We start from the raw sequence: 25661 nt of genomic DNA on the forward strand, positions 1-25661 counted from the left end.
ATTGGGATTGCGAATCTCATTTACGTGAGAAGAGAAGAAGAGAAGAAAAAAAACGAAAAAAACGAATAAAAAGTTTGACAGAAATGTTTCAAGTTTTGCCGAGTCAGAGACAATCAGATGAAGATAAAGATGAAAATGAAGAGAAGCACAAAAAACTGGCAAATTCATGCACGTTTACATTGAAATTGTGGTGACATGACTCCAAGCAAACTCAATTTGAAATGAAATTTTTTCAGTTAATTCAGGAAAAGTTTACCTTTTTTGCAACATTTCATCTTCACTCATCATCATCATCATCACATCTCTTAATCCATAACTTTTCGACATTATTCTTTCTCTACTTTTTATGTTCGTTTTTTTTATTCGCAACATTTTCCAGCGACATTTATTTCTCTTCATCAAATTTAATTGTAAACTTTTTTTTTGCATTCAAATTCAATTCATGCAAACGATTGATGAAGGAAAAGGATGAGGAACAATATTTATCTATAAAACAATTATCGAAACTTTTATTCAACATTTGGCCAGTTTTTTTCTTCTCTTCATTTTTTTCTTCCTGCTAATTCAACACATAATACGCCATTTGCCTGGAGCCTTTCAATGGGCTTAGAAGGGTTAAGGCAAGGGAAAGATAAGCAATTGAATGCAATTAAACAACTTTTATTAAACTTTTTTTTCGATTCTCTTTATTCTCGTCTTTTTTGTCGCATCTTTTGTGTTTCAAAAGTTTGACAAAAAAAATCATTTGCAAGAATCTTTTGTTTATTTTGAGCAGTTTTTTGCTTTCCTGGTTATCTCAAGAGTTGAATTATGCAAAATTTAACGAGATTAATCAAAGTAAACATTAATCTTGAATTTTTTTCTCACTCAATGGTCATGATAATCTTGCTATCAGCTTCAATTGTCTGCGCTATTTGGGTCAAGTTTGTCTTTTGATTAGATTAGTTTTAATTTTTCTCAACTTCTAATTACAAAGTGATACAAAGTAATGGAAATGATTAACGTCATTTGATGAGCACAATTTGCGATAAACAGGTAAAAACTGATGAATGTTGATATTGATTGGTTGTGAAAATAAATTGCCGACTGTCAAGTTATTAATACCAATGAAGGATAAGGTAGAAAAAAGTAGAAACAAAAGTAAATCAATTGAAATGAGGCAAAAACGTAAAGAAAAAGGTTAAACTTGATTAAACAATTATTAAGGTGTCAACAACAATTAAGTGATTTTCCTTGTTAACCGTAATCACACTGTAAACAGTTAATCGTCTTAAATGATTAATTGATTGAAAGATGCAATTGATTATAAAAGATGGAAAATGCAAATAAACATTTTTCTCAATGATATTCATACAAGCAAATATAATCAAATTACCTGTTAACAGCAAGCAAAAAAGGTTGATTCAATTGTTGATTAAATCAGTTGCGAAATGAAAAAGAAATGAAAAATTTTCTGAAAAAAGTTCTGTTTATAGGTTTACCAAGCTGAATGCTGAAAAAAGGCTGAAATGAAACGTAAAAAAGTGAAAAGTTGAATTTCAAGTCTATCAGATTGAAAGCTCAATAGATGACGCTAGTGGATGGAAGATGAGAAAAGATGAAAAGAAAGAGATTTATCATCATTCTTGCCTTTATCTCGACTCCCTCTCTTTAAGATTGGATGAGGAATCGCTAAAAGAGGGGAAAAGTTTCTAATTAAATTTGGTCGGAGCAACGCTAAATTAATATTTTAAGAGCTCCTCATCACTCCCTTTTTTGCCTGCTCAACCCTCCCACTTTGCTCTTCATCTTTTTCATCTTCTCCCTCTCTCTCTCTCTCTCTCATTACAACTCCACTTGAATCAAAATTTAATTGAAGTCTAATAACTTGCTAGGCTTTAATCGTTAACCCGTATAAGTCCATTGACAACGGCAGAAGTAAATGTTGAAAAACCAAAAACCCGCAGAAACTAATCTTCATTAAACATCTTTTCATCTTTAGTATTATCGACTCTGATTGTTATTCAACTTTTCAGTTTACAGTGAATCGCGATTTACTTTAAGGTGATCGTCTTTTTCCCAGTTTTCAACTCTTCTCACCTTTAATTGTTCAATATTTCAAATTGTTTCCACACTTCTTAAACAATCTCACTCAATATCTCACATTTCCTGTCTTGATCTCTCACTCACTCACTCTCTCTCGACGTTTCCCACTCAACTCACTCAATTGACTCACAATCTGTTTCTCACTGGTGAGTGAGTCAAACGAGCTTGCAACAACAAATAAAGTATCAGCAAAACAATTGTGTGTTTTGTGTTAAACAAAAGTGTAAAAAAATAGAAATGAAACTTACACCAAACATTATCAGTTAATTGTCTTTTTTAACATTCTCTTTTCATTCTCTGCCATTCCTACAAGTATTACAATTTATCAGCATCATAATTAATAATTATCGTCAATTATCATTGTTCACCTTGATTGTATTCAATATTGTTCAGTGTTCAACTTTAAATTAAACCAAAAAACAAAACAAAAACAAACTCAACAAACGTTTCAACAAAACTCAAAAAGTGATCTCAAAGTGAAACAAAAAGTTTACCAAAAGTTCAATCTAATTTGGATTAAAAATGGATAAATCATGATCAACATTTGACAGTCAAAAGTGTAAGTAAGCATCATAGTCATCATTAAAGCATGTTTTTGATGAACATTTCTCAGATTCGGAGACAAAATTTTCATCGCTTTCGATCGTTAGTTAGGTTGACTTACCAAGTGACGTTGAGTAGCCGGTAGAACCAGAACAATTCAAAGAAAAATCTGTCGATTGTTTAGTTTCAAAGATCGCAGGAGCCAGAAAATCGAATGTCATTTCGAACTTTAATTTAACTTTCATTTTAAAGTCTAACTGCAATTTACTGTTAAGTCAACTTTGCCTTTTGTCAGAAAAAGTTTGGAAAAAAGTTTTTACTTTAAAAGTTTAAAGTTGAAAGATACAAGTTTGTGGATTAATAAACATGGATAAAGCAATTGATTACATTTGTGACAATTAAACAAGTTATAACGTGGATTAATTCATTGGCACTTTACCCAACTTCATCCTTGTTTATTAGTTAATTAGTTAATAGCAATAATCTCCTTCTAACGGCCTTCGTTCAAGTTTCCCTTTACTTTTTCATTGGAAAACAAGAAAGTTAATTCTTCTTCTTCTGTCTTCTTCTTTTCTCATCTTCTTCTTCTTCCTCCTTTGTCTTCCTATGAAAAACACACACACAAGTCTGAAAATTGAAGAACAAGAAATCAAAGTAAAATCTCAGGTAAAACCTGATGAGAAAGTTAAAAGCTCTTGAGATAAAAACTCGAGTTTGTAACAAAAGTATCACTTTCCATTGATATCAAAACAGAGAAAAAAAAAGTTGAGAGATTATTGTTGAGATGTTGAACTTTATCATCTTCATTCTAGTTTTAATATATTATTATTACAATTAGCAGTTTATTATTGAAATTATCTTGATAATGTTTGCTTGTTTTTTGCCATTTTTTGTTGTGTTATCAAACCAGAGTGTAATAGGCTTCAACTGAGGGGAAAAATGTCAGGTAATATTAATTTATTATAACCAATAATTTATCATGAAAATGAAAATTGTTATCAAAGTAAAATAAGCCATTTGATTGATTGTTTCTTGCGCTTTTCTCAATTCACTTTACTGTTACAATTAACTGGCAAAATGGCAAAAATTAATGCAAACTCTCATATCACATGTAAACATTGCTTTATTACATTGTTTTGTTTCCCATTACTTTTCATTGCAAGAAAACTTTTTTTTACCTGGAAAAGTTGAAATCATATTTCTTTCAACTTCTTCACTTTTTTACTTTCTCTTCTTTCCTTTGGCTCATAATCATAAATGCTGATCAATTTTGATAAAAAGTCATAAAATGTCACCCAAAACGCAATATCAACGTTATTTACCTTCTTGTTTGCTCAAAAACAGAGAAAACTTTTTTTACTTTTCATATCTTCTGTTTACAGAGAGATTTTCATTCTTTTTCACTTCTCATGAGATTAGATTGTTACAGTTGATAACAATTTAGTTAATTTCAAATGATTTGACTCAGTTGATTTGTTATCTAATGATGAACAAAAGTCTTAAACTTTGATTATCTTGAAACGCCATCTATGGATAAATTTGAGAGAATCACGTGTTTCTGTTTCGAGCAATTAAAGGACAGAAAAGGAAAAAACATTGATTTTCCGTTTTCCATTCATTTGATTGTTTCATTGCAATTTCATTGAAATGCAATTCCAATGCAACATGATAAAGAAATGAAAAAAAAGACAAAAAAAGTTGAACAATTAGTTTTATTTACTTTTTATTTGATAAACTTATCTTTTCTGATTGTTGCCATTTCTATTGTAAAGTTGATTTGAAAAATTGAATCCACATTTTCACACCTTTTAAGTTATCTGAATATGTGATCTTAGTGGACGTCTGGCTAAAGGTAAACATTTAGATTCACACGGCAGATTGCAGGGTTAATGTTTTTAATCGTTTTAATACTTCATTTGATTAACGGGAAACGGGTTAATTAAAAGTTTTCACATGAATCGACATCTCCGTTATTCTTATTCAATCAGTAATAACTTTTATTTAATTATGTTAAGTTTAGTTTCATTCATTTCTTGATTATTGATGATTAACTGAAATGCCATTCATTTTCAATTTAACAGGTTTTTACAAGTGAATTTACTTTTGCCAACTTATTGGACATTTGCTTGGATCAAAGTGTTTACTTCGAATCGCAACTTCTTCCAGGATTGATGTTACCGTACCTTAAGTTTGTGGATAAATACAGAATCAAAAGTTCGTGTTTTACCCGTTGATTGAAAGAAGGAAAGTTTCGACTTTTGGATTACGAATACATTTGGCGCAACCAAAATCAAATTGATAATGAAAAATTTGATAAGCAAAGAAGCATGTGATAATGAATGCTTAACAAAGGTTATTTTTCTTATAAAATTTCATCTCAATGTTCCATGAAACTTGAACCATTGAATCATTCCCGACTTCCTTCAGTCCGAACTTTTAAAAGACTCAGACTTTGATTTTTTTCGCTGAAAAGAACCAATTCAAAGCTAAAATCTTGCTGTCCTAACGATGAAGGTATAGCTTCGTTGGTAGTAATGATTGATCTTGGACAGTTTTCAGATTCGTAAGATGATCTATCATACAGAAAGATTATCTACATCGATTTATTGGTTCGATCGTTCGATCTTTTCATGAAAAAGATCTTTTCCCTGTAAATCAATAGCAATGCAAGTGACAATAATTTGAGTGAAAATTACAGTTTGCGGTTTGCAATTGATTTGCTTTAGAACTGCAATTTATCTGGAAATATTTTTACGACACTGACAGAGTTTGCAGTTCATGTATACTGAGATTCCATAAGAAAGTGAATTTCATTCATTTGTCTTTATTCTTCTTCTTCTAACTTACTAAGAAATATCTTGATGAAGCATCTGAACCTTGAGATTTGATTCAATGCTGAGTCAGTTGATATACTTTTTACTAGTTAAGCTCAAGTCGTTGCCATCCTTTGTAGACATAAGGAAACAATGTTTTCATGCAAATCAAACATTGTTTATTACTTAGGATCTGTTGATAATTTTATGGATAGCAATGCATTAAGTATCTAAATACGCATCTAATCACTCATCAATTGAAATCAGTTGCAATTTACATTAGCAAAATTACCTAAATATTACCACACCGATTGTTTTGTTTGCTTTAAAAACACCTTAATTATACTTAATATCAAACATTTTTCACCGATAAATAATTTGATGAAAAAAGCTTTTGAAAAATATCAAAATCGCAATTTCATGTTGAATGAATTCAAGGTTTTAAAAGAGGCTGCTGTGATCATGAAATGAAACTCGAAATCTTAAGAAATCAAAGAATCAAAACTAATGAAAAAGTTGATAATAATGCGAGCAACGAAATTCAGATGAAATGAATGTAAAGGTTGATCAAAATGTGCATGAATATATTTTTCATTTACTCAACTTCAACATTTAAAAATCATTTTAATGAGAAGAAATGATATTTTAAACGAATTAGGAAAATCTAGAATCGAGTTCATCTTATTTAAATTCATTGACAGATGCAAGTCTTGAAATGCTCCGAATCCAATTGAAGTTTAAATTCTGATGAGTTTCTATAGATTTACTTCATTGAATAGCTTTGAGCTTTAAAATTGCTTCAGAAAGTTTCAATTCCAAACTGAACGCTACACTAGTAGTCAGGGTTAAGTTAATAAAAAAGGGTCAGATTTAAGTTAATTTTTAAGTGTCGCCATCTCGAGTATTTACCGTTTTAGAGACACTAAAAAATGAAATCTATGAAAAATTAAGTTCGATCTTAAAGGTACTTTTATTTCTTGTTAGATGGCGACTATGAAAAAAATCTCCACTTTTCTTAACTTAACCCTGACTACTAGTGTATTACAATGAAGTAACATTACTGACTCGAGTTGTAAGTTGCGAAGTTTTCATAAAGTTTTTGAAAAATCTTCAAATCTTCAAATCTTTAAATTTACTGTTTTTCAATGAATAGTTTCTGAACTCAAAGTAAAAATATAGTTTTTACAGAAAACTTGATTCCTTCAAAACTTAAAGTTACTAAAAATTGAGTTTCGACCAAGTTTTCCCCAATTTCGAGTGACAATCGAGTCCAGAACATGATAAACCTCTTGCAATCCTTTCCGTTATTCAATCAATAATGAATATGCAAATGGAAAAGTAACTTGTCCACCAATAGATGGTGCTAGTGGCGTCACTAGAAGTAATTCGAAGTTGAAAAAAATTCGAAGTGAAAATAAACTAAAAAGATAAGTGTTTCCCTCCTCCTCCTCCCTCTCTCTTCCCTCTTTCTCACTCTTCTGGTTTTTACCAGCGCATAACATTGTCGCTCCTCCCTTTTATTTATCATGTTATCAGTATAAATTTTATTGATTGGAGTTGAATGTGAGTTTGCTCAATGAATCGAGTCTTTCTTTTTTCTCTTAAAATCTTTTCTTTCTTGTAACCTTTTTAGAAGAAAAAAAAGAGAAAAGGGGAAAAGCATCGAGTTTGCTCCCCTTTGTGTGATATAATTTTTTGCTTTACAATGTAATGATGTTGATTCCTCTCCCCTCTAACCTCCCAAATGCTCACGCAACTCCCTTGCTCTTTGAGTGAGCATCTTGTGGGTCTGAGTGTCTGTAACCATGAGTTGCTGAGAGTAAAGTTAAAAATGGCTGCATGAAGAGGGGTATGCAACGGGCCATCGTCACTCCAAGCATCTCTTCAAAATGGTAAGACACTCAAAATTTTTTATTTTTCATCTTTTCTCATCCATTCAAAATTTGCTCTCTCCCTCTCCAACATCCTTAATCTCTCTCTTCTCTCTCTCTCCATGCTATCCTCCTCTTTCCCTGTGAGTTCAGCCCTTTTCTTAACTTTTTTTCAACATTGTTCAATATTTTATTTGTTCAATTTCATTTTAAACCAAACCTTCTTCACTCTCAAACCAAACCCTATTCTTGCCTGATAACTTAAAATTTTACTCTCCACCCCATTTCAACCTATCTTACTCCTTCCTCCACACTTCTTGTATGCAATCAAAATTGAGAATAAAAAAGCAGGTAAAAAGGTTCATTTCATTGATATCAAAAGATGACATTGTCAACTGGTCAAGATTAGTTGCTAATTGATTTCATTGTTTTAAAAATGTTAATCAAAAATAATGTTCTAGAGTCGAGGTTTCAGTAAACATTTCATTGAGAATCAGATGAAAGGTTAGCGGTTGTCGATTGAAAAGGATAGGTAAAAGAGTTGACCATTGAGCAAAGACTGTCGATATCAATGATACATGAATGGATTAACCTTTAACCTGATTTTTTATATTAAAAATGTGAATGCAATATTGCAAAGGAAATGAATGTTTTAAAGGAAAAATGTTTTCATTTTGATGGAAATGAGGATTTGAGAAAAAAAGGGTTTCTCTTGTGATACAAAGCATATTGGTCATTATAAATTTACTGTCCACACAATTTTTATTTATTTTTCATCTTTTCTCTTCTAATCCTGTTCCATTGTAAATTTTGTCAGCTTTTAAGTTAAAGAATGAAAAGGAAAGAGAGACTCGTGGCCTGACCTGGTCTGGCCCGATGGCTCGTGCCAATGTCCATGCCTTGGAGGGTTTTAAGTCTCTCTCTCTCTCTTTCTCTTCTCTTTCTTCTCTTTCCAAACCACATAAGATTTTATTTAATAGCCAGTCTCCCTTTCATCCTCTTCTACTTCTCTCTTCTTCTCACTCTCTGTACTTCTGGTAAAAGTAATTTTAAAGGCCATTTGAGTTATTGCCCAAATGTAGCGGAGTTATCCGTGTGTCCGTTAGATTGACCTACCAATGCGAGTGAACCCACGAGGCAGATTGAGTGAGTATTAGGGAGAAGCAAATGTGAAAAGAGGAAAGAAGATGAACTAGAATTATTATGACCAAAGTCCGTTTACTGGTCTGTATGTTAGTTTCGTAAAGTTTACTCATTGAGTTTTTTTTATTTCTTGTGTTGATCCATTTTTCAGTTTAATTTGATTACAATTTTTTTTAATCGAAATTGATTTTTTATCGAAAATCAAATTTGGAAATTTTCGAATTTTTAAGTCAATTTTTCATCAACAAATATGGATAAATTAAATTGATTGTTACTGTGATAACTTGTACAAGGTTGGGTTGATTGTTGATGTGTTAACATTGAAAGTTGATTGAAAGTGACCAATGAGAAAATAATGTTTCTCTTTTTTTCTTCTCTTTTCTTTCTCTCAGCCTGATGAAGAAACTTCTGGTCATTTAGATAATACTCAGAGTTATTATGAAATGGATGAACCGAAAACCAAAAAGCGACGGAAACAAAGTAACCCGGTTCGTTATGGTTCTGGACATCACTCAATGACCATAACAGGAGTTTCCAGTAATACAAATGGTTCATCATCTGAACCTGGTTCTGGTTCATCTCCTGAACCGGAATCTGATTCATCAAACGATATAAATGAAACTGCATCAGGTTCAGCCAAAGATTTTGCCTCTTTATTATCATTTAAACTTCACAGTGTTTCTTGTCAACAACCAAATTCTGTAATATCACCGTTACCCTCACCCACCCCACCGCCCTTGGAGCCGCCATCACCTACAGGTTCACCGCCAAGTTCATCACCTAAACCCTCACCACCGTCAACCTCATCACCCTCAATATCAACAGGTAATCATTCTCATCACCATCAACATCATCATCATTCCTCATCTTCAACACCTCAGACACAAGTTGCCATTTCTTCTGCATCTCAATCCGGTCAACTGAATTGCGGTGAAAGTAAAGCCAATTCATCCGGAAATGTAATGCCCATTGCAATGTTTCCTTATTTATTCAATGTTCTGCCTGGATCGAATGGATCAAATGGTTCAAATAATTCTGGTGCAAACCACGCCAACGGTTCAAGTGTCAGTGGAAACGGAACTGGTGTTAATCTGACCAGTGGTGCAATACACAATGGAATCGGAATGGCTGGATTAAACGCTGTTAATCCGGTCAATGTTCAAAAGATATTCAATCCAGAAGCTTATTGTGAATTGTGTAATAAGGAATTATGTAACAAGTATTTCCTTAAAACTCATAAAGCAAATAAACACGGTATTTACACATCAGACACGATCCCAAGTTCATCGGGTCCTGGAACAACAACTGGATCATCAACGTCAACCAGTGGATCAGGGAATGCAGCTCAAGCTGCCGCAGTGGCAGTGGCATTCAACACTGCTGCAGCTTACTTTCAATCAACTGGAATGCCAACTGGCTCTGCTCAGGCTCAAGCTGCTGCCGCTATGCAAATGCAACAGTTACTTCAACAGGCGAGCGCCAATTCAGCCTCTGGATCCAATGGTCCCGGTACAAGTGGTAATGGGTCAAATCCAACAACACCCAATATCGATACTTCCAATGCAGCGGCAATGGTTGCCCTTGCCTCACGAACCGTTGGAATGATCAACATGGAATCTTATTGTGATATTTGTCAGAAACAATTTTGCAACAAATATTTCTTAAAGAAACATCGATCCAAAATTCACAACATTCATTCCTCTTCATCTTCCTTGTCGGGCAATGCTCCTTTAATGTTGACCGGCCAAGGTTCAGGTTATCATGGATCCAATGATCACTCTTCGGTAACATCTTTAGCCAATTTAACGGGCTTGGCATTGACTGCAGGCTCATCAATGGACCATCAAACCTGTAACCGATCCATTTCACCGTCAAGTTCATCTGGTCAAAGTGATTCAACTGGTTTAATTGAAGCCATTAGTCTAGTCTCAACCAAGGTGCCCTCACGGTCACCGGCCATGTCACCCTTGTCAAATGATCAACAGGAATCCATGTCAGTGATTACCAACAATAGCAACATTAAAAGCGAAAATTGCCAATCATCTTCTTCCCTTAAAGTGACAACAGTAACACCAGTCATTCGCACCTCATCCTCAGGTAATCTAGTCTCAACCGATCGCAATGGATTAACGACTCAAATCATTGCCTCTTCCCTCGCATCATCTTCCACCTCATCGTCACCTTTATCTTCACCCGCAACCACAATAACAACAGTTTCAACCGCAAATTGTTTACCAACCAACAACAGTTTAACCAATTCCAATGCCAACACCAATTGTGAAACCTATTGTGACATTTGTCGAACCGATCTGGTCAATCCAATTGCTCTTCAAGCCCACAAAACGATAATGCATTCAATGGCACCTCAAGGGTCACCTTCATCTTCATGGACTCGTGATCAATGGCAAGCCATGATGGCTTCCCTTCAAGCGGAATCCTTTGCTCTGTTGGGTCGACCAATCAACATTCCCGCTGGATCGGCCGGAGAAAACATTATATTTACTCCTGAAAAGCTTCGTGAAATGGGTGTCATTAATGCTGATGCATTCTGTGAGATTTGCAAGAGAGAATTTTGTAACAAATATTTCCTTCGAACTCACAAACTGAATAAACATGGCATTGGAACTCTTGATACAGCATCCAATTGCGGTTCAACCAAATCAAATGCTTCTGGTCATATCAAAGGTGAAGACAAAAGTCGAAGTGAAAGGGAAGATAAAAGTTTAAATGGTCCTCGAGAGTTCATGTTTGGTGAGAGGCAGTCCATTTCGTGTCCAGAAGACAACACAATGTCACCTCGATCTTCGGCCAATGAAGATTCAAACCAAGAACGACGTCCTTCCTCACTTGGATCACCAACTGGTCTCATATTTAGCACATCATCATCCCATGTAACGATAACACCGACAACATCAACACCTTTTACCGATAAAATGAGAGCTTCATCAGCATCACCAATAACTCCAAGCCAAAGTTCAGTAACTTTAAGTGCAGTTAATTCATCATCTAATCAAGGTAAGATTAAAATTCCTTTTCTCTCTTTTCTCTCTTTTCTTTCTATTAAATTTTCAACCATCTAGCAATTAATTAATTGTCCTTTCATTAGGTAACGGAATTGCTTTAACACTCAACTCAGATAGTGAATTAATTTGCGAAATTTGTGGCAAAAATTTTCAAAGTAAATCCTCTCTTCGAGCTCATCGAGTCAACATTCACGGTATTCGCATGAATACATTCAACTCGAGCAACTGTGTCATTAGTCGAACTGGTTCGCTGTCGGGTGACAATTGCAACTCTAATCGACGAAGTGAAGAAAATAAATCGCCCGAATCACCGCGAAACTGTTCAACAAATGCAACCTCAAACCAAGTAGCGGCAGCCGCTGCATATGCATTGAATCGATCCTTTGGAATGGAAGGAATAATGTCTGTTAAATGTACAAACCTTTCCTCGAGTGGATCGGGTGCAAGTTCACGTCCTCCGGGCAACTGTCGAAATTATTGCAACATTTGTAACAAAGAATTGTGTAACAAGTATTTCATGAAGACTCACATGATGAAGATGCACAACATCAACATTGATGAGCATCCAGCTGAAGCTGCATTTACCTCAACAATCGGTGGAGTTACCTGTGATATCTGTCAAAAAGAATTGTGTTCCAAGTATTTTCTCAAAGTTCACAAGCAAAACACTCATGGAATAGGTGAGGATACACCGAACATGAAAGACTCGGCTCGAACGGGATTGACTGCCGTTTCCCTGGCCAATTCAGTTGGATTAATGATTCCAGGTGCAAGTGGGTTGACCGCTTTAAATCAAGTTGTTAGTCTAACAAGCAAAGCAACAACAACGACAACAAACAGTACAAGCAACGCTCTGTGTTCATCTTCAGTGGCTCATTCAACCGGTGTAACAAGCAAGGAAAGTGAATCTGGTCTCGACTGTTCGTCTGGCCTGGCCTCAGACAAGGAAAATTCTGTCGGCATTGATCCAGGTGATACGGGTAATCGCTATTTTAGCCATTACACTGAAGTCTGTCCACTTTGTGAGCGACGTTTCAAGTCAATTAAATGGTTAAAGACTCACATGGCCAATGATCACAGTGATCATATACTTCGACCCAACGGCAATGGAAACCATTGTTCCAACTCTGATCTCTCGACTGGCCTACATTCCCAGTTTTCTTATGACCTGAGTCGCATGTGTGTCATGTGTGGACAAATTTGTTCCGATAGAATAGCATTGCAAATTCATTTGTTGAAAGATCACAAGACGAGTCCAGAAGAATTGGCTTCTTTAACTGGTTCCAGTTTATTTGGTTTAACCCAACTTAATGACATCAATTCAGAGGCAACTGATTTATCTTCATCAGTCAACAAGGCAACCAACAATTCTGTTCACAATTCTAGTAATAATAATAATAATAATAATTCCAATAATTCAAATACTAACAATAATGATAACAATAATATCAATGATGACAGTAATAACAATGCTACTGCTAATAACGGTAATTCCAATTCGAGTAATGATATTAAAACAAATAGTGGGCAACAGTGCAACCGAGAGTCAAACATGTCACCATTAGCTGGACTTGACGGTCAAAGCACAGAAGATAATCCATCAACAGTGACTCCATCTCAACGAATTAACGGATCAATGTCACCCTCAAGTCCACCCTCAGCATCTCATGAAACATCAAGTTTACCCGATACTTTGATAAACCAATTGTGTAATTATGTAAGTTTAACATTTTCATTTTCCCCTCAAAAGCAAGCCAATTTCAATATTCATTGTCATGAAAAAGAAATGATTTCAATTCAAGCAAAATCATGCAAAAAAAAGGTAAAGCAAAGGTCAATGAAAGTTAAACACACAAAAAAAGCCAAAATTGAAAACAAAAGTCACGAGCCAAAGTCTTTACCTGTCAAGAGTCATGATGACATTTGCTTTTGTTGATTTGCGTTTTTACAAAAGTGAAACCTTGACTTGCAGCAAACAAGCTCGAGGTTACATTATTTATGAGCTTCGAGCTTGTTGCCAGTTTTTTCCGTTTTATTTTATTTTTTTTTGGACCAAAAATTCAACAAATAATATAAAAATGAAACAAACGTAAAGCAATAAAAAGTGAAATAATTGCAAAGTGTCACTTGAAAATCCGGTTTAAATATTAATAATACAAAAGAGGGAGAAAAATAATGACCTTTCCTTGGACCCAATGGTCAAAATTTTGCATTTTACTTTAAAGGAAAGAAAAAGAAATGACCATTGGCATGAGAGGACCAACCGAGTGTCAACTTTGCCCTTGTGTACAGTGAAGTGTAAAAAGCGACTGATAATAAGGATGAAAGGAAAGATTATTTTTTGTTGAAAATGCCAACATCTTGCTTCTTGTTTATTATCTTTATCAACATTTTACCTCATTTTTCAATATCAACTTCATCCGGATATTACAATTTTAATCATAATCTGCTTTTTTCTCGTCTTTCAATGAACACCAAATAAGCCTCAATGAAAAGTATAATTTAGTGAAGGCAAATTTTTCCTTTTTATTAATGGCTTTTCAATTTAAATTGTTAACTCGTAACTTGGCAAGAGATGAAATTTATTGCTCAGTTGACTTTCATTTCAAATTGTTATTTTTATAGTTTTTTTTGTTGGTTTCTTTGGGTTCAATCATGTTACAGGAAAATTGATCATCTTCAGATTAATATTTAATTTAGATTGAAATTTTCATTTAATTGCCAGTTTTGGTGAGATAATAATTTGCTTATCTCCAACTGTTGAAATGGTTGAGTACATTTAATAACAATCAATGTTCGCATCAAGTTAAGTTCCATATTGACATTTATGCTGCAATTTTATGAAACAAACATTGAATTAGCAAATTCATGAGCTTCTCAAGTCTGGTGATGACTTTTTTCAACTCAAATTGCCTTCATCTTTGACTAATCAAGCTTATGAGCCTCCTTAGTGAAGCTTTCAAATGTTTCAATGTTTCACCTTTTATCAGTTTTCTGACTATCAAGAATAGAAATTTGATGAAAAACAATTTTTTACTTCGAATCAAAAGTTCCAATGGATCGTTTCCTAATTGAATAGTTATTTTTAAATGAAGATTGAGTCATGAATCACTTTTCCCCAAAAGAAATTTCTGATTCTTTTTTGAAGAGGATTTCGATTTACTTCTATTACTGTATCTGCGACTTGAACTATCGAAGATTTCAACTCGAAGTTTCTAATCGAAAGAAAATGAAATTCAAAATTTTAACTTGGAATGAATTTTTCTTGGAACTCTAAGTATCTCAATAAATTGAAAAGCCTCAGCTTCATTTACTAGTCGCGCATTTGTAAATTTTTGTTTAAAGCACAAAAACAGTATTCATTGAAAATAGCTGGATAATGATCAATTGCAAGACAAGCGAAGCTTTAAATTTGTCGATTTTACCTGATTGTTGATTTATACTATCGAAAACAAACAAAAGTGAAACAGCTTTAAATTTACCTTTCATTAACATTGCAATCAACATGATCCATCTCACCATACTAACCAACCATTAAGAAGTTTTATCTAATTTTCTGTTAACATTAAACATTAAACATTTTCCGACATGTTGTATCCCATTTTAAGCTTGACTGTCTGTCACTCAATTTACTCTGGATTCTCCCTCATTCCCCACCCACCAACCACCTTCTCATTTACCCACCTTTTGATTGTTTTTTATGGTTTCCTTTTTGCTAATTTAAATGCAACAACAACAAAAAAGCAAACCTCAAAGTTTGTTTGTGCAAAAAGCAAAAAGCAAAAGCTGTTTAAACAAAACAACCCGCCATTAATGTAACAACAGACGAGACTTGACACACTCCCACAACTCTCCCCTTCATCTCATTTCTTAAATAATATCATTGAGTGGGTGGAACAAGGAAAAGAGAGAAGAGAAGAAGAAGAAAAAAAACGATAAAAATAAGGTTTCAAGTAAATTGTAAAACAAAGTATCTCGACTATTAGACACTTTTGTATAAAATTTGGACTCTGTTTCACCTCCCAGTATCCACCTCAAAACTCCCCTCGAAACATTTTTTAGCCTCACTTTGCTTTTCTCAATCAATATTTGCATTTCAATAATCACAGTTATTCACACATTATTTATTTATTGTACAATTTCAAACTATCTATCTACCTATTTATCAACTTTCCTCATCTTCATCTTCATTTCTCTTCATCTGTTTACTTTTGGATTGGTGTTTCCAAGGATATTGTACAATTGATTGTACAAAGTTGACATTTAAAGACATAAGACCAATTAGCTTATTATTTTTACTTCTTTCTTCTTCTTCTTCTTTTCCATTTCATGTTATCATGAAAATGCAAAAGCAAACCAAGACGATGATTAAAGTTGATAAGCTTTACCTTAAGCTTAATTCAACAATTGCGATAATTTTACACTCACTTTGATAACAAACTTGCCAACAATGTTTATTAGCAAATATAATTAATAAATCTATTTGAATAATCTTTTCATCTCAATTCCATCATTATCATCATGGAAATCATCCTTTTCCTGTTGTCGCTTCATGAAAGTTGATCAAATGAAAATTAAGATTATTTTCCTTCTTTCTTTTTCTTCTCTTTTTTTCATATTTTACTAGTTAATTTGCCATTAATTGTAATTGACTAATTGATCAATTAGAGTAAAAACATGAGAAAAAAAATGTTGATAGAGAAATGATATGGAACTTTGGCAACTTGAAATACCATGACAACATGAATCCATTACGAGGTCATCATCAGAATGAACTGAATACCAAATCAGTTTGATTATTATCAACTGAGAAACATGATGAAGAGAAGGAGAACAAAAAATCAGTAAAGAAACAGAGAAATGAATAAATAAATTGTGTTTGTTTAGTTAATAGTAAAAGTAAAAGTTTCTGTTATTATTTGTCTTTAAATGGTAATCAATCGATTTCCAATGAATCAAAATGGCTCATTTTATATGAACTTGCCATGATTAATGTAAAACTAGAAAAACCTTGATTATTGGAAGCAATAATGCAAAGTAATCATTTGATTGGAAAACATTTAATTGAACATCAGTTTAATGGTGAAAACTATCAAATTTGTTTTTGCTTACATTTCACACTTAAACACAACAATGGAAATGATTATCAACTTTGATTTTCAACAATTTGATCCCAATCTTTCAATTGACATTTTCATCTGTCAACCTTTTAAGGCTTTTAATTAAATGTCAATCTTAACCTCATTGTGATTAATGGTTTCATATTGTTAATCAGTCTCAATTAATTAGTCACATCTTCATGTTTATCATCAAGAGTATATAATCTTGAAATTGTTTCAACAACAATATGAATGTAAAAACTGAAAAAAAACTGATGAATCAACCTTTTCCCCATTTGATAATCAAAGAAACAAACAATCGCAATTAAACTTGATTGTCTGATTTGATTTGATTTACTCTTTTGTTTATTAAACAGTTAAATGCAATGTTTTAACAATTTGAGCCTTTAAAGAAGGTGAAATTTGATGTTTATCATTGAATTGACATTGATTCAGATTAACTTAATTGTTGATTCCATTGTTTTAATGTTCAAAGGTTTGTACTGATAAGTTGATCATTGAATAGCTCATGCCATCTATCAGAATTGGGAGAAAATTTTCTTTTCCAAAAATGTGATTTTCTTTTTGTTTCCTATTTGCAAATTGATTAACCCTTTTGGCTCACTTTTTATGGTCAATTTTGTTTGCCATTTTGAATAATGAAAACCAGTTTTTGGCTCATTAACTCAACTGATTTTGCAGATTAAATGAGCAAGAATTGAGGATTGCAGCTTATCCAAGTTGATTCAACAAATGATTGATTTAATTCAATTAACTCACACTTGCAATTAATTAGTTAACCTTTTGGTTAACAAGCAAACCCGAAGCAAACAAAGAAGAAGAAGAAGAAAAAACGATTTAAATTACAAAGTTGACATGAAGTATAACCACAAATGCCTTTGGTATTGATTTGTTTTTCACTCTTGTTCATCTTCTTGTCTTCATTACATTTAATCAATATTAACGTCCGTCATTAAACTGGTTACTTGAATTACAATGAAACTTGTCAAGAGTATTCTCAGTGTTAATAATGGTTAATATGAATGGTAATTGTAAACGATTATTCATCTTGTTACAGGCTATCTGGCTACCTGAGCAGGTTAACCTGATTCAACCTTTTTAACTTCACACCCAAGTTTAGTTGAAAAATGTAAATTAAAGGTTATGTTATTAAAAAAAGCAATTTAAACTGTAATGAGCGATATGATCAAGAAAAAGGTTGAAAGTTGATTTACTGGCAAAAAAAGGTTTGTCTTGAAAATTAATTATCAAAATGTTATTATTTTTTGTTTGTATTTGTAAATATTTTTTCAAATTGAATTGATAAACGCCCACAAAGAAACAGTTTGCTTATCAAAATTATAATGTAAACTATAATATTATAGTGAAATGACATTATTTGCAGTTGGAAGGCAGTTCAACATTATAATTTTATTTTATAGGTTTTTTAATGTTAAAAATAGGTTTTAAAATTTAATCGATACAATTTTTACTCAATTTCATTGAAGATGGCAGCTCTTTTCAGCTTCCTTTAAATTGAACATTTCACAATTGAAACTGAGCACAATCGACATCTTTAAACTTTGGTCAGGATTCAGTTTAAAATTGAAATTGCGCAGAGAAAAAGTTCCACATTTTTAATCGTAAAGATTGTCATTTTGCAGACAAACCAACAAATGTCCAGAACCAGTAAAAAGTAAAGTAAAAGATTGACCAAAGGTAAATTTCAATCGATTTTCTTCTCAAGTTTTCGACTGAGTTTTGAGGCTTTCTGTCCAAATATCATCTTCAAAGCTGTTCATTTAGGAATATTCATTTTGCTCATTTCTCAGCTTCGGTTGAAACGGATTTCATTTCTTTATGACGACTTAAAATCAACAAAATTCTGGAAATAAAAATGCTTAGAAAAATATTTTTAACTGAATTTTTGAATACATTTTTTTCGCATTGCGATTGTTCGATGAACTGATTTTTCAACTTAATTTCGAGCATTTATTGCTTTTGAAAATTACTTTGAGGAATCATGTTCTTGCGTTTCATTAAAATATTTAGAAACATTCATTTTGCTTGGCTCATAGTTGATGAAGTTCATTTTGATGACGTAAAATCACCTCAAATCAATATTCAATTTTGGCTTTTGTTGTAGTTTCAGTTTTTTTTGATAATTGATCAACATTGAGTTAAGTAATTGGTAAAGTAAATTGTGAAGAAAAAAAGTAATACTATTAATATGAATGTTGATCCAATTAAATTAACTAAATGCTGATCAGGTTTGATTGTAGATCGAGACTTTATCGATCCATCAATTAATTTGTACCATTTGTAGATTATGATGTGACTAAATAGACTTACCTTAACAAATATATTTATACATTGAAGAGAAAGAGAGAGAGAGGATTTATAGTAAATTGCAAATAGTAATTCACAAAATTAAATGTTCTGGTCAACCGACAAGAGAATCATTAGTTAAATTAGTTGCCATCAAATCAAATGATCAAGAATAAACAACAAAACAGGTTAATTTGTAATTTGTAGATTTTTCTCTCTCTCTCTTTTTCACTATTGACTTTCCTCAATCCCATACTATTACCATGATTGGAACTTTTTTTGTTATTGAATAAATTTGGTCTGCAATAATCGATAATCATTTTCTCATTTCAACTTTTTCTTGTTCGTTTTATTAGGAAATGGAAGAAGCCGATGACGATGCTTCCTTCCCGTCATCACCGACTGGCAAGGGATGCATTAACCTGTCAACCTCAGCCTCGGCTGCATCAGCTTGTCTCAACCTACTTCAACAACAGCAAGGTCAGTTGTCGCCGCACTCGCTGTTCCCAAGCAGCTTGGGAGTGCCAAAAAGTCCATCGAATTCAAATTACATTATTCAAACGTTTCTAATGACCAGTCAACCCGATGTAACGGAAAAATCTTCATCATCTTCCAATGATTATTTCGTTCCTTCCCTGGTTTGCCTGCCAGTCTCACAAAAGATTCATGAACCAGTTACCGTTTCATTTCAATTAACACCAACTGAAAATTACGTGTTACGTTGACATGTAAAGTTGTCAAGAAAAACAAAATGCTAGCATCTGTTGAAGATTCTTTTTTGCCTCATCACAATCACAAACTTCATCATGAAACCCTCATCAACCCTCATCAGTCCTCATCAACCCCATCAACTCCCGATCACCTCGTGTGTGCAAAAGTCGACGAAAAAAAGGTAAAACAACGTAAAATCAAAAGTAAAACAGTGAAACTAAACTCAAGAAAAATCAAACGAAGCAAAATCAAAAAATGATCTTGAATCAAAATCAAAACACAAATCAAATTAACAAAGTTAATTAGCACACAACACGAACGACAAACACACACACACACAAGAACACCCTTGAAGCAAAATCTGCGCGCGCTTTTAAACCTCAAATTGAACCAACAAAAATCAAAAGTTAAACAAGATTTAAAGACAAAAATCCAATTCCTTGTCATCATTATCATCATAAGCTATCATCAACATACTCATTGTTTATCAACTTAATCCTCTTCTCAGTTCCTTTCAAACTATCCATTCCAACATGAGAGCTTCTTGTCTTCAAACATTTTATTTTCATTCCAATCAAATTGATATAAATATTATAAATATTATTATTATCATTATTATATTTATGCCCAAAACACCTTCTTTTTTTTGTTCAACAGTCAATCAAAACTTATTTCATTTGCTTTTTAATTTTCTTTTAATTGTAATTTATCATTTTGCATCCAATTATAACTATCATTTGAAGAAATTATTTGCATTTTATTTTTTCGTTTTCATTTCATTTACTGAACAATTAATTCCTTTGAAGGATTAAGACGCTCTCTTTAAACCTTTCCTTCCTTTTCATTATCTTAATCTTATTCATCTTCTTGATTGTCATTCATTGGGTCCAAATCAATTGCTGTAAACATCAATAACGATTCAATATCGAAGCCCAATCTCGTGTCCAAAGTGATCAAATGACGAAAGATTAACAAAGGATTAAACGAGATTCGGGACCTGGAACAGCGTGAATATCAAATGAAAATTCAATCTGTTTTCACCCAATGGTGTTCAAGAGAAACAATGAAAAGGTTTTTCCCTTTTAATTTAAACTGTTTTTTCCCTGTTCCCTTACCTGTCAAAATGAACATTTACTCTGAGATTCGACTTTAAATGTCCGCTGTTTCCCAAACTAGCCAATCAGATGAAAGATGAACTTTCAGAGGTCAGATGTTGAATGCAAAAACTGGTTTCGTCAAATGGGTTTTCGCAGTGATTCTTGTGCTACAACAATTTATTGGTGCCTGACGAGTCCCATTGGAGTATTGACGATGCTGTAGCCACGATTTTTGCATTCTTCATCTGAATCATTTTCTTCTTCACCAGAAGTTGTATTATATATTAAGAAGGAGAGAAAAAAAAAGTTCTGATAAGTTTACCTTTTAATCTGATTATCATAAGCTTTATTCAATTGAGGATCAATTGAAAGCCTAAAAGAGTCGAGTTGAGCTTAAAATTTTTGTTGTTCCTCGAAAAGAAGAAGAAAAAAAACGGTGAAAATTTCATTTCAATTTTGACAGGTAATGCAAGTTGACTATATCATCTGAACCCTTTCCCAACCCTGTTTCCTGATCCAAGTAAACCCAAGGAAAAGAAGAAACAAAACCTCATTGAAATATATCTACTGATGTAACATTTTCCTGCCTCTAAAGACAAAAGTTGCTTTGGTAAAAACACAAACACCAAAAACCTTTTCTCATGAAAAGTTGTGACCATTTAGTTTCTGTAACGATGAAAACAAAAATATAACGAAAAGTTGTTTGACAAAAAGGAGCTGAAAAAACAAATAATTGTGAAAAGACGTAATAATTCACATTAGAGAAAAAATAATAACCCAAAAAAAACACTTTTTTTACCCAAAAAAAGACAAAAAACAAAACCCAAAGAGAAACTCTGGAGTGAAGTTTCTCAGTGATGAACTACAACAAATGACAAAACAAAAAATTATTAAATTTAAAGGAGTTTAAATTACAAAAAAGACGAAAACAAGAAAAACAAAAATTGCAAAAAAAATGCCCAAAAAAATACAAAAAAATAACGTGAATTAAAAGGTGATGACTACAACAGCGTCTTTCTCATTATTATTTTGTCTTAACTACAACAATTACAAACAACTTTTTATCATTATTAATCACTATTATTGTCATTATCATTATTTATAACAAAAAACTTCTTTTTTCCATTTTTAAATTCTATCGAGAAAAGAACTTTTTTTCCTCTGTTTTTACGATATTCATCAACAAATGCAGTAAATGTTGACAACGAGTGTTAATGTTGATGGTTTGTCTCAAAGAAGAAGAAGAAACTTATCACAATTTATATCAAGAGAAATACAAATTTGCTCACAACTGATGGGCCATTAACCGGACAAAAGTGACATTGAATGATGAACAAGAGTAACAAAAGTTGATTAACGAATTGAAAGGGAAAAGGTGATTATTTTTTAGTGTTGACCATGAAAACAGTGAAGTGTGATTCATTGAGGAAAAGGAGTGATGAAGGATAAAAATGATGTTGCATGGAAAGAGTTCGTCAGGTGATTCGACGATGGAAAAGGTTGAAGCGAAAAAATTGAAACAAAAAGTTGATTGTTTGCTATTAAAAGGCGAATTGTTGTTATATTATATTTTGTATCAAACATCAACTCGGTTCACTTGTCGACTGGAAAAATCGTTAAATGGGTTTTCGCAGTGATTCTTGTGCTACAACAATTTTTGGTGCCTGACGAAGCCCATTGGAGTATTAACGATAACAATTGATTCCAAGCGAAAAGTTGAACCTTTCAATTTTTTCGAATTTCAATTTCGATCAACTATTTTTTAAATCTCTTTCAGTCATCCAATCTTCCAACATCAAGTCCCCTTCATCATTGATCTTTCATTTTCCATTTTCGCCATTTTTCATGGAAAACATTTTCTCTTCGATTCGATGTTTGTTGTTCAATATCATTCTATCCGGCCCAGCCTTGGTTATCAACTTACCTTTTCTTCTTCTTCTTCATTCCTTCGCAATGTTACCAAATTTTTTCGTTTTTTTTCGTTCGTTTTCTTTTCTCCATCAAAACATCAATGCAACAAATCGAAAGACGAGTAAAGTCTTTAAATTATTGACCTCAACTTGAACATCAAAAGTTGACCATTTATTCCTTTTCCAATTTCCTATTTTCTCTCTTCCCTCATCAATGTCCAATTATTTCATCAATAATTATTGTAGAGTTAACCCTTTCTCTTCCCTCTCTTTATCATCTTTATACTTATAAATACATAAATATATTTGAATGAATATATATAAATATATATATTTGATTCCCTTTTTGCTTCTTTTGACCGATTCCTTTTCATCCGTCAACATCAACAACTCATCAACACAAACGAAAACATTATCAATATTTAAATTATTATTTGATCTCAACTATTTATCATCAACTTATAACAAGAAAACCAAATCAATTACACTTTAGTCGTACTTCAATAATCTTGAAAAAAATCAAACCAAAATATACGTTTCTAAGTTTCTCAATCAACAAAATCAATCAATGAATTATGAAAAAAATAGCCCAAAAAGGATTGATTGACAATAAACAAAAATTCATCTTTACCTCTTCCAATCATCCTCATCCCATGGAACTGAATACCAACAAGATGGAAACAAACGAAAATTTCAAATTCCAAAGGAAAATCTAGAAAAAGAATTGACTAAATGATTAACTTACAATACACACAAAAATGATGCAAATATCCTTCATCAATCCTTTGAACGACATTAATTCCTCTCATTTTTGGCTTTCCTTTTCTTCCTCATCTTTTCTGTTTCAAATGAAATCCAAATTTATCGTCAAATCTCTTCTCTGTCTTATCTTCATCTTAATCTTAACACTGGTTCCAATAAAAGGAGGAAGGAGATGTACTATATTATACATAACACTGTAACTTTGGTGCCTTCTTGTTATTGGAATCACACCATTTAATCTCTTTCTATTTTTCATTTTCTTCTATCTTCTCTTTCTCTCTCTCTCTCTCTCTCTCTTCTCACCTCCCTCTGGTGTGTTTCAACCGAAGTAGTAAAAAATGATTGTTTTTATACCCAAAAAATAAAAACATTTCAACTGGTCTCATGTTTGTGTTTTTATTTCATTACCAAACGGATTCCCTTTATTGGGTCAAGTTGCTTTCCCAGGGTCAAACTGTTGCAAAATGAAAGTTGAACAAAGTGTTCATTATGTTACCGTCGAGAGTTGGTCAAAAGCAACTCTCATTACAATTATGCTTCAGTCAGTTTTTGGATAACATTTCAAAAGGACATTTCCCAATATTGCAATTAGCCTCAGCTTTAGATATCAATACTTTACTCATCCACTTCATTCCCATAGCTTTTCAAACAAATTAAAGTTTTCGAATCAAAATCATGGAAATGTTCAAGAAAAAAGTTTTGATTCTTTCAGGTGATTTCAAAAAGATCATGTTTTGCATTTTCCAGTTCAATGAACAATTTTCGATAAAATTGTTGAGAAATTTACTCAGAAAGTTGACCAAAAGGTCAAAATCGAAGCTGCTTATAAAATCAACATCATGAAAGTCCATATCATATCAGAGAATTAAAAGTTGAAATAAATTTTAGAAATTTCGAGTTCCGCGAAAATCGACTTTTCAAATTAGATGGATGCTCTAAAATGAAATTTTTTTGAAAATTTGGTTTCTTAAAAATCGAGCTCGACCAAAATCGCCAAAAATTTGCATCAAAAGATGTTTGGCAGACTTTTTTGAAATGAAAGTTTGTAAAATTTTGTTCAATTTGACAATCTGATCTAAAAAGTTCTGATTTTCTAGTGAATCTTTTTTTTGCAGATTTCACAAGTTACTTGGATTTTCTCACTGAAGCTACTCAATTTCAATTAACCGATTCTTGGCTCTTTTCAATCAATTGATATTGCAATGTATTATAGATAAGAGATGATGAAAGCGAGAAAAATATCATCTAACAAGTCATCATCTGCAAATTGCAATAAAACATTGTCAAGGGGAATGATGATGATGATGCGAAGTAGAGAAAGAAAGAGAGAGAAAAAACGCAAAAAATAAAACAAATGCAAACAACTTGTGCTGAAGAAACAAAAAGATGGATAAAGAGATGATGTGAAAGATCAAAAAGATGATGAAGAAAAAGACAAAAAAAGCATTCACTTCAATTATGAATAAGGGAATAGAAGACAGAATATGATGATGGCGAGAGAAGAAGAAGAAGAAGAAGAAAAAATAACAAAATGGTAAAAGGCAGGGTTTACTTGGAGAGAGAATGTGCATTGGATAAGATGATGAAGATGAAGATGATGATGGAAATGAAATGAAGCAAGTTAAAGGTTCATATTATATAGAAATGTAAAGAAACACAAAAAACTAAGAGATTAAAGAGAGAGAAGAAAGGAAGAGCAAAAATATGGAGGAATGAGGAATGGATTACATTATAGGAGATTGTGAATTATATCAAGATGATGAAAAAAGTTGAGCTGATGGAGGATGAGGTGAAGATGGAGAATGAAAAAAATGAAGATGAGTTGTTTATAATACTTCAATATCAATATTGGAAACTTGTAAATGGATCCTCGAAGTTCAGATTCCCTTGATAGAAAGTGCTTTTTTGCTGAAACTCAAACACTGAGGATGACCAAAGGAATGATGAAAATTCTCATCTTTTTTTATCTTCGCTATTCTTTCCTTTCTTTCCACTTTTTTCTTCTCTTCTTTACTCACGTCTTCATATTTTTTTTATCACAATCAAAGAGAAAAAAAGAGTTTTTTCTTTTTTCTTTTTTCTCTCTTTTGCTCATCATTCCAATACATTTTTCCCTGGAATCATCATCATGTTCGACTTTTTTGCTTGCTTCTTCTTCTCTCTCTCCTTTCGCTTCTGGAATCTTAAATTGAAGTGTTTCCCTTCAGATTACATGTAAATATGTATTTATATATATAAATATTAGATTCAGTTGTGATCAGTTTTGTTTCTTGTTA

General features: G+C 32.5%; 1 protein-coding gene across 5 annotated transcripts; it reads left to right on the forward strand.

The window, feature by feature from the left end:
- The first annotated feature begins 1860 nt into the window (after positions 1–1860).
- Positions 1861–23766, forward strand: LOC107371420 (uncharacterized). 5 transcript variants are annotated; one of them, XM_015939499.3, is made up of 5 exons: positions 1861–2644; positions 4710–4980; positions 8848–11470; positions 11562–13195; positions 19262–23766. In XM_015939499.3, exons 2-5 carry the CDS (start codon positions 4930–4932, stop codon positions 19628–19630), a joined length of 4677 nt encoding a protein of 1558 aa, XP_015794985.2. In that variant the 5' UTR covers positions 1861–2644; positions 4710–4929; the 3' UTR covers positions 19631–23766. The 5 variants fall into 5 exon arrangements, with proteins under 5 accessions (XP_015794985.2, XP_025018426.2, XP_089125909.1 ...); XM_025162658.2 differs by having other exon boundaries at positions 2281–2648; XM_089269783.1 differs by lacking the exon at positions 4710–4980 and having other exon boundaries at positions 2505–2644.
- The last annotated feature ends 1895 nt before the right edge of the window (positions 23767–25661 follow it).

Source organism: Tetranychus urticae, chromosome 3 (genome assembly GCF_039701765.1).
Source record: "Tetranychus urticae isolate SD_2017Ah chromosome 3, NJAU_TeUrti_SD_1.0, whole genome shotgun sequence".
NCBI lineage: Eukaryota > Metazoa > Arthropoda > Arachnida > Trombidiformes > Tetranychidae > Tetranychus > Tetranychus urticae.